Source organism: Schistosoma mansoni, chromosome W (assembly GCF_000237925.1).
Source record: "Schistosoma mansoni strain Puerto Rico chromosome W, complete genome".
In the NCBI taxonomy this organism is placed as follows: domain Eukaryota; kingdom Metazoa; phylum Platyhelminthes; class Trematoda; order Strigeidida; family Schistosomatidae; genus Schistosoma; species Schistosoma mansoni.
The window spans coordinates 43,609,375-43,623,128 of record NC_031502.1 but is presented as its reverse complement, the minus strand read 5'-3'; the positions used below and the strand labels follow the sequence as shown (position 1 = coordinate 43,623,128).

Genomic DNA, 13,754 nt, shown 5'->3' with positions numbered 1-13,754 from the left:
GATTCAGTGGACACTCAACTTTGAGGTCAACAGACTGGGTTCCTTTGGGATGGGTCGTTTACAGACCAAATCGCGACACTACGTATCATCGTCGAACAATCAGTTGAGTGGAACTCGTCACTATACATCAACTTCATTGATTATGAGAAGGCGTTTGACAGCGTGGATGAGGGAACATTATGGAATCTTCCTTGACACTATGGTGTACCTGAGAAAATCGTCAACATAATACGGAATTCATACGACGGACTACACTGTAAAGTGGTGCATAAAGGACAGCTGACAGACCCATTCCAAGTAAGTACTGGTGTCAGACAAGGCTGTTTACTCTCTCCCTTCCTCTTCTGGTGGTCGAATGGATTATGAAGACCCAGACATCTGGGGAGAAGCATGGAATACGATGGACAGCTAGAATGCAAGTAGACGATTTGTACTTCTCAGACGACTCAGCCCTTCTATCCCATATATACGAGCAAATGCAGGTCAAAACAATCAGTGTGACAGTAAAAACTCTGCATCAGTGGGCCTCAACTGAAGAGGAATTTAGAAAAAGACGAGGGAGGTGGATAGGACATACATTTAGGAAATCATCAGACAACATCCCGAGCTAGGTGCTAACCTGAAATCCTGAAGGGAAACGGTAAAGATGAAGACCAAAAAAACATGGCGTTGGGGATTGGAAACAGATATGAAAAGGGTGGATAGCAACTGTAAACAACTGGAATGGATTGCGTAGCACAGAGCTCGATGTAGAATGCTTATGCGCGACTGACGTTCCTCCACGAGGGGTCACAGGTTTAAGTGAAGAAATAAATGTTGGTATGTGGTTCGGTTGCCTTCATAATTGCTTATTTAAAGATGGCACAGTAGGCCTGAAATTTGTTGAAATATTTAGATAACGTACGAATTAAGTTGCTCTAATTTTCAAGCAAAACGCTAAGTTGTTAATCGTCAGTAAAATGGCCGTTATTTCCATTAAAATAACGTTTTTTATTTGTACGGCGGGAAATCACACCTGTTTTGATTTTCGACTTAAGGCTGAACGCAAAAGCAAACTGTCAAACTGGTTTGATCTGCCGAGACCTGATATCACAGAAGAAGATCGTGATGATTTAGAATTAATCAGATTACGTCGAGCTATTTCATCAGATACACACGTGAGAAGATCGGATGGGAAATCTGCTTACTTCCAGGTAAATTATTTTAGATTTATGATAATTTGGTATGATCGCTATCTATTTTCAGCTTCTTATTGCTGTCGTATTTTTCTATGGCCAAGTCATATATTTAATAGTTATAAAAATGTATGCAGTTGTTTGTTCAAGGCATTGTTGTATCAACCTTGTATAAATTAGTGTGTTGGGAATTTATATTTCTCGATCGGATTTATGCAAATCTATTGTCTCTCTCCTACCATGTTAAATTAACAGGCATATAAAGATTTCAAAAGGAGCATCAATAAATAAATGCCTTATTATCCAACATGTACGTAAAGCTGTACAATATAATATTATAAACGTTCTATTCTCGACCATCAGGTTCTTGGTCTAAATCTCTCTTCATCTACTTGGGTTATGGCAGATAACCATCAGGTCTAGGCTTCACACATAACTCCCGACCCACAAACCTTTATTTGGTTAATGAATTGTATCACTTATTTATTTTATTCTCTTCAGTTTATTGACAGTAGTCGACTCATTTCTAATCATTTTGTCCGTCATCTGTTTTTAAAATTCTGTGTTGAAACTTATTATATCATTGAAGGATCTCTTTTCCAAATATTGTACCGACATTAGAACTTATTAGTTGTTAAGTTTTCGTTACTATCTCGTTTTCTACATAATTTATTATCCTAATTACCTTGTAAGAGACAAATCACGTTATTTTTACTGTTTTCTTTTGGCTTAATAATTTGCTTTAGAGGGGTGTAGTTGTAGATGATCCTGGAAGCTTCTACGATAGACTGCCACGAAAACAAAGAGGGAAAACACTTGTAGATGAGCTTCTAGCTAATGCTGAAATTATGAAGTAAGTTTAGTTTGCTTTTGTGATAGTTGTCGAATAGCTGATTGATAATGTGTTGTTTCATCTGAGGAAGTTACTCGTGAATAACTCAAAAAATATTTCGTAATCATTTTTACAATTTACATCTTATTAGCACAAAATTTATATTTCATCACGTATATAATACTGTCGGGGTTTTAGTTTTACTAACTTCTGCTAGGAGCCTTGTCTACCAAGCAGTCAATTGAATATGACAAATATCAGTGCGAGTTCAAATACTTTGTTGTAGTGTTGATGATATAGCTTGTAGCTTTGTGCCCTACGAATATGTAACGTAATGATGCCGCCAATTAGAGAACAGTGACTTGTCGACCGGACTAATGACGCATAAACCCATACGAGCAGTCCAGAGTCTTTATCGGTCCTTCTTCTTCCTGTCTAACACTGCTTGTTAAGTCCAGAACACCAATCTCAGCCTCCGCGATATAAATCATATATTTCAAACTTACTGGGTTAATATACAAACCAAACAAACCAAAAGCCCCCAAATGCCCTGGTACGGCCGAGAGTGAGGAAAGTCCGCTCTCCCTCTCGAAATGCTCTCATATGGCCACGCGTATATAGCCTCTGTCAGGGAAGTCCTACTCACTGCCTTCTAGTGGCGGGTCAAAGTGTTGTTTACGAAATTGAGAGGACGAAAAGCGAATGTCCGGCGCTTTGACCGGGTTGGTGGACACGGAAAGTTCACCTAGGGGAGTTGGGAAACCCTGATTCCAAACCAATGATGTACATGGACTCCAGTATCCTGAGGGAGCAAATGGCGTATGAACCAATCGTTGGTCACGGGCTACCATTGGACTGCATCTCCTTACGATGCTCCAATGCGTTGTGGATCAGACCTTCATGTCAAAGGCTCCAGGTGTGGCTCCCTAAGAAAACCACCTGTTTCAGTTTGGGCGCCTGTGCAGTATCATAGCCCTCACACAAATCAAATGAGATTTGTGCGGCGCATATGTATCTGGTGCTTCCTTGTACCAATATTTATGTGTTTAAATAAAATAAAAAACAAACCACATCACACCATAAAATAGAAAATAACGTTTGTACAAGTTCTAGCCAAAACTGGCTTTGATTGTAGGAGATTGTAATTAGTAAACTGGGCATAAATAAAGAATTGTAAATCCTACAATGATAGTCTATAAGTCAAAATAAAGCTTATAATAAGAGAATTGTGAATATACATAGTTTAGTTACTTAACAATTATACAATAAAAATATAAGTATAGCATTATACCATAAATAGATCCCAACATTCACCATTCATTATTCCCGTCGGGATATATCAGTTAAAGTTTACGGGGAATGATTCTAGGTTTTTAGATTTCGTTACCAACCTTTATAAATACAAAAAGAACATATTTCCTTACATTAGCTACTCTGATTCTTAGTAAATATGTTCCTTTTAACGTACCAGAAATAATTTCACGATGCATAGTGATCTTTCTGGTGGTAGTTCCGTTGGAGGGGAACGTTTGGAAAATACATTTGATGCGAGTTTTGCTATTCTTTATGTTTAGTAACTATTGAATATTTGGGAGTTTTAAAACAATTTTATATAATCTGTAGGCCTATCTGGGACCTTAGAGAGTGAAGTAATCGATTGTTCCTACCGTCTCATCTGCTCGGACAGTTAAAGTCATCATGTTTTACATAGCATCGATACAAGTTCTTGAAACTGATAAATCACCATAGCTACAACTGTACTATCAAGTTATCCATCTAGCCGCATGTACAGTTTAAAACATCACTGTTACGGTTGAATACCCTAAGTCTTCGGTAGTATATTCTTAAATAAATAATTTAAAGGGTAAATATGAGGTTATCGAGAATACAGTAGATGATAATGCATTATAATTAAGATACTTCAGTCGAATTTTACGTATAATTTGTGTTATTCTGTTCACCCATTGCTAGAAATAAAAAAAACAAGGCCTCTCATGTAAGCTACAAAAATATGCTATAAGGTGTGAATAATTATCCCTGTTTACAAACCGATGATACGTCGTTTACTGTCTGAAAACTGTTGCAAAGAGTGCGTTCCTTGTATCTTCTTGATTCGCATCGTTTTTATCCGGAGTATATGACTCAATATTTCTAGTCATATTAGTTAGTGAAGGGTAATGTTTCCCTATTCATTTCCACAATTTTTTTCTAGGGCTCAACGAAAACGATATGCCAAGATTGCACGTACTATGGCTGAAAAACGGGCTGCTATCAAAAGGAAAGAGCAACAACAAATGAAGCGCTTAAAAACTGGCCGTAAAAAACAACAAGCAACAGTTGTTGTTCGTGAATAATTTATTTGTATTAAGCTTACAATTTGTACATATATTTGTGCAGTAAATCGTGTTCAATTGTATTTTTTCGTGTTTTTGAAATCAGGGTATTTCAGAACATTTGCAGTTAATAATATTCTCGTAAATAAGAGTACTGAAAGTACTGATTATATCTTTTATGAGTCTAATTTGACTTCAAATTTATTACAATTATTTTACAGTATACTAAGAAATAATGTATAGACTCACATACATCAAAATAAGACTCGCATTTATTGTACAGGGGTGAGCCAAAATATCTATTATTTTAAACATAGAACTGCGTAATTGACATTTCATACACATAGTTACCTTTATCATTTTGAAAAGAGCAAGGACGAAGATTCTAACAGAATAGCATGAATTCATCTCATTTAGTTGGTTCTCGTCAGCTGCTTAAAACCTGTGATATTTAAAATCATAATTACATAATGGGTTTAAATTACTCACATGAAAGGGTTTAGTTGGAAGTTATATTGAAAACACATTAGTATAATATAGCAAGGGTGTCGATAAATTTAATAGACTGAATGTTGTAAATACATTATGTAAAAGAAAATTCTACAACATTGATTGTGACAGCAGTTCAAACGGCCGGAAACAAGTGATTACATAATAAGTAAACGCTGATAGGAATAAAATGAGTAGAGCTCAGCTAATAAAATAAGATTAATAATATGGAAGATAGTTGAAGGAAGACTCAATGATGTAATAAATACAAGGAAGAGTTGAAAAATTTTCAAGATGCAACGAAGGAATATATATATATATATATGTATACAATACTCAATCTATTATTTTTATATACACCCTCGCTATACTATACTAATGTGTTTTCAATATAACTTCCAACTAAACGCTTTCATGTAAGTAATTTAAACCCATTATGTAATTGTGATTTTAAATATCACAGGTTTTAAGCAGCTGACGAGAACCAACTAAATGAGATGAATTCATGCTATTCTGTTAGAATCTTTGTTCTTGCTCTTTCCTAATTGATAATTTGAAATAAACGTAAATAAACGTTCATCAATTAGCAAAATTGATAACTGTATGTTTTCAAAGAGTCATTCCATTTTCGTGGTCTTCTGTGTACTTGAATTCACTGAAACATTCGATTACTTAAGAGCGATTTATATGGCCTACTCAGTTGCTTAAGGGGATTTTGAAGACTAAGAAGATAGATTATTCTGTATATATCTTTAGGTAATTCTATATTTGTAAGCTGTGGTGATAATAAACTAATCGCTCATTAGATACTAATTCCAGTTGGACACGGCTGTCATTTTAGTTGTAGGGTTAGGTAATGAGAATGAAATACCTTGTTTATAAGCAAAATCTATTTTTGATGGTATTTTGACGACTAACCTTTCTAGTCCAACTAGACCCAAGCACTTTAAGTGCTATCGGCAATAATGTGCACTAAAATATTTTTGTCTAATACATTACGTTCTTGTAATGTGATAGGTAGTAAGCCCGAAGTGCCGTACTGGTGATAACACGTCCTTTGATACAGATGGATCAATATTGACCTTCGAATGTCAATTCAAGGCTTGGTTTCTCGGTTGGTGAAAAGTATAAATAAATAACAATTCTATCCATAAGATGCGGTGAAACTATTGACGCAGGGTTCTATGAACCCCTTAATCTAAATGAAGATTTTCAACAACCTGACGAACACCAATTTTTCTAACCATGATAGATACGTAAATGGTTTCACGTTAGGTTTCATAAACTTCAAGCGAAAATGATATGTTCTTTCCTTTTAAACTTGTGAAGCTGTCCTGTTTTATCCAAGTTATCAGCGGATAATCTAGCGTTAATAGTACAACCAACTACAGTGATCATCATCTTGAATTAGGAATGGTCGATATAATGTTTCAACTGACATAGTGATTTCAAAATATTAACTACAGTATCTCATTTCTCTGGGTCATTAATAAAATTTAAGCTATGAATTGTATACATGGATCGTTTCCTATTTGGGTTTTTTGAATAGGATTTGGGCAAGAACTAAATACACACTGCCGACCCTTCATTTAATGTGTGTGATATGTCACGTTCCAGCCGTATTTATCCATCTGAAAACTTATGTTAATTGGCATTCTGTGTTCTATTACCTAATCCAAAGTAACTGTGTATTTAATCATTATCTGTAGTGTAAGTGTATGTCGCTCTCAAATTATCTTGTTCGTATGTGCCCGTATTGAATGTATTATCTCTGTTATTCGCGTCTATCTTGGAAGAAGGTGGAATCAAAGTAAAGTAGAATCAGGTTTGATCTACTTAAATAATGGAAATGCATTTACTGAGCTTTGTTTTAAAAGATATCTGATCAATTATTCAGTTTGTTTTAAATACATGATCAGATTCATCCATTCACCCTACTACTTTTTTTTTACTTAAAGTAATTTCTTCGTATCATCACAAAAAATACTAAAATTTGCCACCAAGCATTTTGACTAGTCCCTATCCTGAAGCCTCTTCAATCTGCTTGAGTTCAATAAACAGGAAATCGTTTCATCAGTCCTCGCATAGCACATACACCACTTTCTAAGGTTTTCTTTGTTATCATCTTTCGGGTTGCATTGGTGATCCGTTTAACTGTGAATGACAAAGAACTTGCGTAACAATTCGAAGAAGTTGTTACACCATTGTTATGGGACTTTGTTTCTACAGTAAATAATGGCAAATATATATATATAGTTGGTTTTTGAGGAAATAATAAAGAGCGGAATTAAAGCACAATCGTCTTCTGTTACTGAAAAAGGTGAAAATGTGCAGTGTTAAAATAAGTGAATGAGACTACACGATATAAAATAGCCTTGTGTTAAAATATTGACTATAAAAAACAATTTGATAGTTAACAGCACTTCTCTTCTTCGTACAGATTTTTAATAGTATTTGCAAAATGTTTTCGTAGATTTATCCTTGCAAGTTTCATTGTTGGAGTTAATAAACCATTGTCTACTGTGAACGGTTCTGGCGTTAAGTAGATATTACGGGCCTGTATTTAAGGGTAAAACATTAAAGAATTATATATATATATATATATATATATATATTAGTGGTTTGGGTACTACATTTTTCAGCACAAACATCACTTGTTTTGATTGGCTATTACGTCTCTGTTTAAAACAAAACTTAATGGTTGACAGTTTCATTCAGAAACTGGTATAGAAACTGTTTATATGTGGGACTGTAGCTCACCGCTTGTAAAAAAATAAAGTGAAGATCATTTATCTTAGTATTAGTTTGCGTGAAAATCACACCAGAATCTTTCATCCTATAGTTGTATCTTTGACGTTAAGTCTTTTATGTCCCGACCGTTGCTGCTACCTTGACGTGGTGGTCGGGCTTGACTGTCGTGGTGAACCAATCGGGCTACACCATCTGGAATATTCGTTCTTCAATGTCCTATCATGCGAGGCAGATCAGTTGAGGAACGGTAAGATTAAAAAAACAGTGAACCAAAGGTCCTAGGGCGAAGTCGTACTGCTAACTGTACAGAGGTGTGACAACAGTAAGGTGCAAAACAGCGATGCTGCCTTCCCACAACGGAAGAGTGTGGTTAGAAAAGGTCGACCCTAAAAATGCACACCTCGTCTTATCCCACAAATTTCCATCCACGATACTAAAGTCTCAACAAATACGGAACTAACACGGAAGCTATTTACAAAAAGGTCGTGTGTGACCGGCCTCAGGCAGTTGTCCCTTAGGAATTGCAGTCACGTTTTCAGATCACAAAGACCAACTCTAACTCAATTTACTTTTCGGGTACCTCTATAAGAACTCTTCCACGATGTGGCCAACCGGGACGTGATAACTGCTCTAGTACCTCCAACAGCACTCAAGACCACTGTATTCATGTTCAGTCTCCCTCTTCAACTCCGATTATTACTCCTACCTAGACAATTTCACTTATCTTGGAAGTCTGATCAGCCCTAATGGGTTGGTGTCTGACGAAATCTCAGCACGGATTCAAAAAGCTCGTTTGGCTTTTGCCAACTTACATCACCTATGGTGAAGACGAGATATCCGACTATCAATTAAAGGACGAGTATACTGCGCAGCAGTTCGTTCTGTTCTATTTTACGGCTGTGAAACATGGCCATTAAGAGTAGAAGCTACTCGTAAGTTACTAGTATTTGATCACAGATGTCTTAGAAATATTGCTCGCATCTGCTCGGATCACCGGGTAAGTAATAGTGTGGTTAGACACAGGGTATTAGGGAATGATGGTAAATCAATTGATGAGGTCATGAATCTTCATCGACTGAGATGGTTAGGCCACTTGTTACGTATGCCTGAACACCGATTACCACGACGCGCTATGCTGATTAGTATATGGGATGATTGGAAGAAAGTTGGGGGCGGCCAAACCAAAACGTGGCATCAGTGCTTGAAGTCACTAACTTCTAGTCTGAGCCATGTTGGTAAATGCAGACTACCTGGTTGGGGTCCGCGTGACTATCGTAACCAATGGTTGAAGACTCTGGGTGACATGGCTCAGAATCGATCACAATGGCGTAGGTGTATACACTCTTTGTCTTTCCTTAGACTCCGAGATTAAAGTTATTTTATATCTCTCTACGAATTAGTTCTTTCTCTTTGTATCTCAATCTTATATGCAATCTTTTTATTGTATATATTACTACTATTGAAGTAACTGCTTCGATGAATTCATTGTTCATCTTGTTGTGCTAATGAGGTATGGCAACTGGGACCGATAAATATATGTGCCTTGTTCTACGTTGTAGCTGAATGACGAAGTCGTTCATGTATCTCTTAGTAATCATAGACTAGCAAATAAAACATTAACATCAACATTCACTTGTATCTCTCCTATAGCCTTTGATTTAAAATGCTCATTGAAGATAAAATCAGCAGTTACACAAACGTAAGATATCACAGTACATATATTGTTAGTGTTTGGTGACCAAGTACCATATATAATTCCGATTAATGCAGATATATGAAATATTTTCATGTTGCAAATCATAAGAATATGTATTGGAATGATCTTAAAAATTTAACCAATGATATCTAATGCTGTAATGAACGAGAACTTGGATAGAGTCAACCAATTTACAAAATAAAAGAATTCTTTCATCAATACTTCGTTTGTAAATCCTCCATCAATTGTCTCGAACTTCATAGTTCCTTCATCGCCATAATAAATGCTCTCCCTTCCCGTTCTCTTAGATTCGGTCTTCCCAACCTTCCGATGCCAGGCATCCCACTTCTGACTGGTGTTAGATACTACTTAAGTCGACAGAAGCAGCATACACTATTAATAAGCCTTTTTCTGTAAATAGAATATTCAATTATTTCCTAAAACATGTTATGCCACTACATATTATTTAAATCTTTGTTTTACATAGATTAGAAAATTCCAGGTAAAGCAACAAGCGTATTATACATTCACCAACATTTCCTTTGTCTATGTATGTATAATTTTAAAAGGAAGAATCTATTGTTGTAAACTAGACTAACCAGTTCAAATCCTTTTAGACCTTTTTCTCTAGCAATTGAGTTCATTTTCTCCAAGACAAATTCACGTATTTCTTTTCTGGTGCATAATTCAGCGTTAGTTATTTCCTTCAGTGATTCTCCATCCTTCATGTTCTCACACTTTTTTTCAATAGGTAATGAAATTGTCTTTGGTAATTTACGAATAATATCTACTGCTTCCTTGCGCAATCTTTTAAAGTTCGGTTTAACCACTGCTACTGCATAAGATTTAAGCGAATGACCTTCAACGTACACATGTTGTATTAGATCACAGAATAAGTAGGTTTGTTCTACTTTCTCTGGTGCTACATATTCTCCTTGTGATAATTTAAATAGATTTTTCGTTCGATCCACAATTTTTAATGCTCCATTCTATGAGAAACAGGAAATAAATTTGTAATAAAGAAGGTACAGAAATTGTGTTAGGATTCTGAAAATCAGATTTAAAAAGCTTTTGGGAATAAATAATAGATTGACATATTTAAATACAGTCTTGACAATTTACTAAATGGTTAGTAAAATATTTACAAACAGTAGGTAATTTACACCTAGAAAGATACAACCTATCATATTCCTATCCAGAAACTTGGGAAATACCATGTTTAGTACAACAATCAATATCTCAACCTAGATTTGGATTAAGCATTGGTGAAGAGTCTTATAAAAATACTAGAAAACTATATATTATTCTTCAATCTACTGCCAATTATCTCCCTAGAATTTTATGCTGAAATGATATGCACAATTTGTCCTTATCAGTTAGTCACAACGTAGGACTTCGTACGTACGTACATCAGTTGGAGTTGCCATACCACATTAGCACAGAGGTGCAGCTGTCGATTCAAATCCCATAGTGGTAGAAGTAGTAAGAGTATAAGTATTATGTGAAATATTAGGGTTTGAATATGTTATTCAAGGAGTATAATCCAGTGTAATAAATTTGGAAAGAGGAAAATGATAGAGACATGAAGAATTCAGAAGATTAGAATTTGGCAGAACACAAATAGTGGATGCACCTTCGCCATTGCAAACGATTTTGAGCCATGTCATTCAAGGTCTCTAACCATCGATTGCTGTCATCTCGCGAATCCCAACCAGGTAGTCTACACCTACCAACACGGCCCAGTCCACTTATCAGTGACTTCATGGATTTTTGCCACTTTTTGATCTGGTCACCCCTAGCTTTCTTCCAACCTACTCCTACATCATAAAACATCGCACGTCGGGGCAGTCGGTGGTTGAGCATACGTAACACATGTCCCAGCCATCTCAACTGATGAAGTTTCACTAATTCATCCCTATCATTAGTTCAGGCGTCGATGCAACTCAATCCTGAAGTAACACTTTGCACTTCAAGGGGGAGAATCGCATCCCGAACATGCCTGCACAGTTGCTTATAGTGGTCAGAAGACTCTGTATTTCGTCAGCGTCATCACCAAATAGAACTGTGTTATCTGCGTATTCCAAGTCAACAAGTGAGTCCCCCGGTAAAAGTTCAACTTCTGGAGATTTAAATGATGAAAGTGTTATCTCTAAAAGCATGACAGCGACAAAGCTAAACAAGAATGAGGAGAGTGGACAGCCCTGATGAACATTATACTAAATAAATGACTTCTAGCATCATAGTTTTCATCAAAAGGCTAACAAAAAGTACACGGATCCTTACAGTTATCTAAAAAATGTTGGTTAAAATAATTAATCGACTAACTAATACCTATAAAATAAATTTTGCCTTACATTAATGGATCGAATAAATATTGCTTAAAGTGAATGGACCATGTATATGTAAATATAATAGCCCTGTTATTCATGTGATTAGGTTTCCCAATTCTTTAATTAGTTTTTATAGCTAGTGAATAATAAGTGTGTAGATAATAGAGAATATTTGTGGCTCAGGGTGAGGCTGTTGGAGAAGTTGAACTCTCTTAGCTTGGAGAACTCAATAACTCCAATAAGTGTTCAAGATACGTCTGCTGTTTGTAATGATAGCTATCATTATTACTGATGGATATATATATGAATTTTATGTGAAGGTATAAAACAAAAGAAATTTAGTTACAATTAATCATTGTTCTTTAAACTAACCATATTTATCACAGTTAGACTTTGATAAATAAACACTCAGGAAAAACGTTGAACTGAAGTAATGCTGTTGTCAAGAGACAGTCGAAATCGAATTCTCTAAAATTTACTAATTCACTTTTATTTTAACATTTATGCATATAGTAAGCTTAGAATATTATGATTATTAAGAACAAAGTTTCAAATTGACATCACGCTAATATTTATTGGATATTCTCGACCATAGAATTTTTTAATTTAAAGCATTCTGTCAATGAATTATTTGTGTATGTATTGGTTGGGAGTTTGAACGCAATGATAAAGTATCAGTGTGTAAAAGTATTAGGAATGATAAAAAATCTCTAGGTTAACACGTTTTCTAAATCTTGAAACATGTGAAATATATTTGATTTTAGAAGAATACAAACACAAATATAGGTGACTCTCAACCGTTCACAGTTTCCATACTTAATTTTTATGTAGTTTATTAAAATAATTGAAGATGAAGATATGCGTTTAATTATGTCTTAGACCAATGACTTTCCGATAAAACAACTACTGATTTAATTATCTGATACTTTGGAATTATTATTGCCTTTAATTAAAAAGAGCTTACTTTTAACCAAACTCCAACATCTCCTGTGTGAACAAAGCCTTCTGAATCAAGGACTTCTTCCGTTTTTTCTTGATTTTTATAATAACCAAGCATATTACATTTACTACGAATGCATATCTGAAGCGAAAAAGTAAGAAGTTTTATGTATAATGATGTGTGTGTTTATAAGTTCACCTCAGTAGGAGTAATTACAAGGTTACAAAAAAGTTTTACTACAGTTCATAAAATCCTGTGTATCACACAATTACAACCCTATTTATGTAATTTTATCAAGACGACAAGTGGGTTATATTTAGAGATTTTATTGATTTATTTTTGTTTCAAATTTTTTCTACTTTAGGTCACACAAAGCTCTTTTTAAGTAATCTTCAAAATTGAATGAATATTTTGCTTCTTCATGGTATGTGAGGTGTCACCGAAAAATTATTAAAATTCTCCACTTAAATGTTTCTCTTTTGATAGGCAGTAAACATTAATGTTAAACAGAATTTAACAAAGCAGACACCCTGAGTATTTTTTTACCATAACTTCAACCTAAATAATGATTTAGTCAAATATAACATAATTACTTTTCCAGAAATAATTTATGTTTCACTTAGGTCAAATTTTCAGTGGTTGTGGATAGCTTAAGCGACGTAACCGTTTTACATACACTATAATATTTAGCCCGTGTCTCCATGCTTTATCACATAATGCGGATCATTAGTTATGTTAGAAAATAAATTTGTTGTGGATAAACTACACATCATCTCTCTGAGTTGAAAACTACACACTATTTCTACTCACAACACATTTCATTAGTCTTAACTAATACTTTGCCGTTTTTTTATTTATAAGAGTATACGATATTAAGATCCTATTGCAACCTAGGATGCATTTGACAGTAATACTCAGACCGTTTACTAAAGGATCTTTAGTTCATATCAACAACTAGTTTTTGTAGGATACAGAAATATTACTGATATTTGTGATCTCAAAAGTAAGCATTAATTATTTATTCTCAATGATAATAAATGAATAACTAAACCAAGTAAGGAAGTTGAACTTATGACTTTTACTTGATAGTTTTAAACAAAATAATCATAAATTATAAAATTCCATTTCATATTTCTTAAAATAGCAATCTATTAAAATTATCAACAAAACTAACCCGTCATTAGTTTGAAACTATTACAATTGGCGGT

At 34.7% G+C, this 13,754-nt stretch overlaps 3 protein-coding genes across 4 annotated transcripts in view; 1 reads left to right on the top strand and 2 right to left on the bottom strand.

Moving 5' to 3' along the window:
• The window catches only part of Smp_038980.1 (hypothetical protein), a gene marked incomplete at its 3' end in the record, with an annotated part of 10,899 nt that extends 6,538 nt beyond the window's left edge, over positions 1 to 4,361 (top strand). For both annotated transcript variants that reach the window (XM_018789811.1, XM_018789812.1), the window contains exons 5-7: positions 1,038 to 1,193; positions 1,922 to 2,028; positions 4,220 to 4,361. In XM_018789811.1, the coding sequence (XP_018655217.1) occupies positions 1,038 to 1,193; positions 1,922 to 2,028; positions 4,220 to 4,361 (405 nt within the window). The remainder of the gene's footprint in view (positions 1 to 1,037; positions 1,194 to 1,921; positions 2,029 to 4,219) is intronic.
• A 2,881-nt stretch (positions 4,362 to 7,242) lies between these two features.
• The window catches only part of Smp_038970 (long-chain-fatty-acid--CoA ligase), a gene marked incomplete at both ends in the record, with an annotated part of 8,662 nt that continues 2,150 nt past the window's right edge, over positions 7,243 to 13,754 (bottom strand). The window contains 2 exons of the mRNA XM_018789808.1: positions 7,243 to 7,386; positions 9,876 to 10,265. Of these exons, the coding sequence (XP_018655214.1) occupies positions 7,243 to 7,386; positions 9,876 to 10,265 (534 nt within the window). The remainder of the gene's footprint in view (positions 7,387 to 9,875; positions 10,266 to 13,754) is intronic.
• On the bottom strand, positions 12,556 to 12,663 carry Smp_187840 (long-chain-fatty-acid-coA ligase putative,(fragment); the record flags this gene model as incomplete). The annotated part of the gene is made up of 1 exon (XM_018789810.1): positions 12,556 to 12,663. One exon carries the CDS (start codon positions 12,661 to 12,663, stop codon positions 12,556 to 12,558), a length of 108 nt encoding a protein of 35 aa, XP_018655215.1.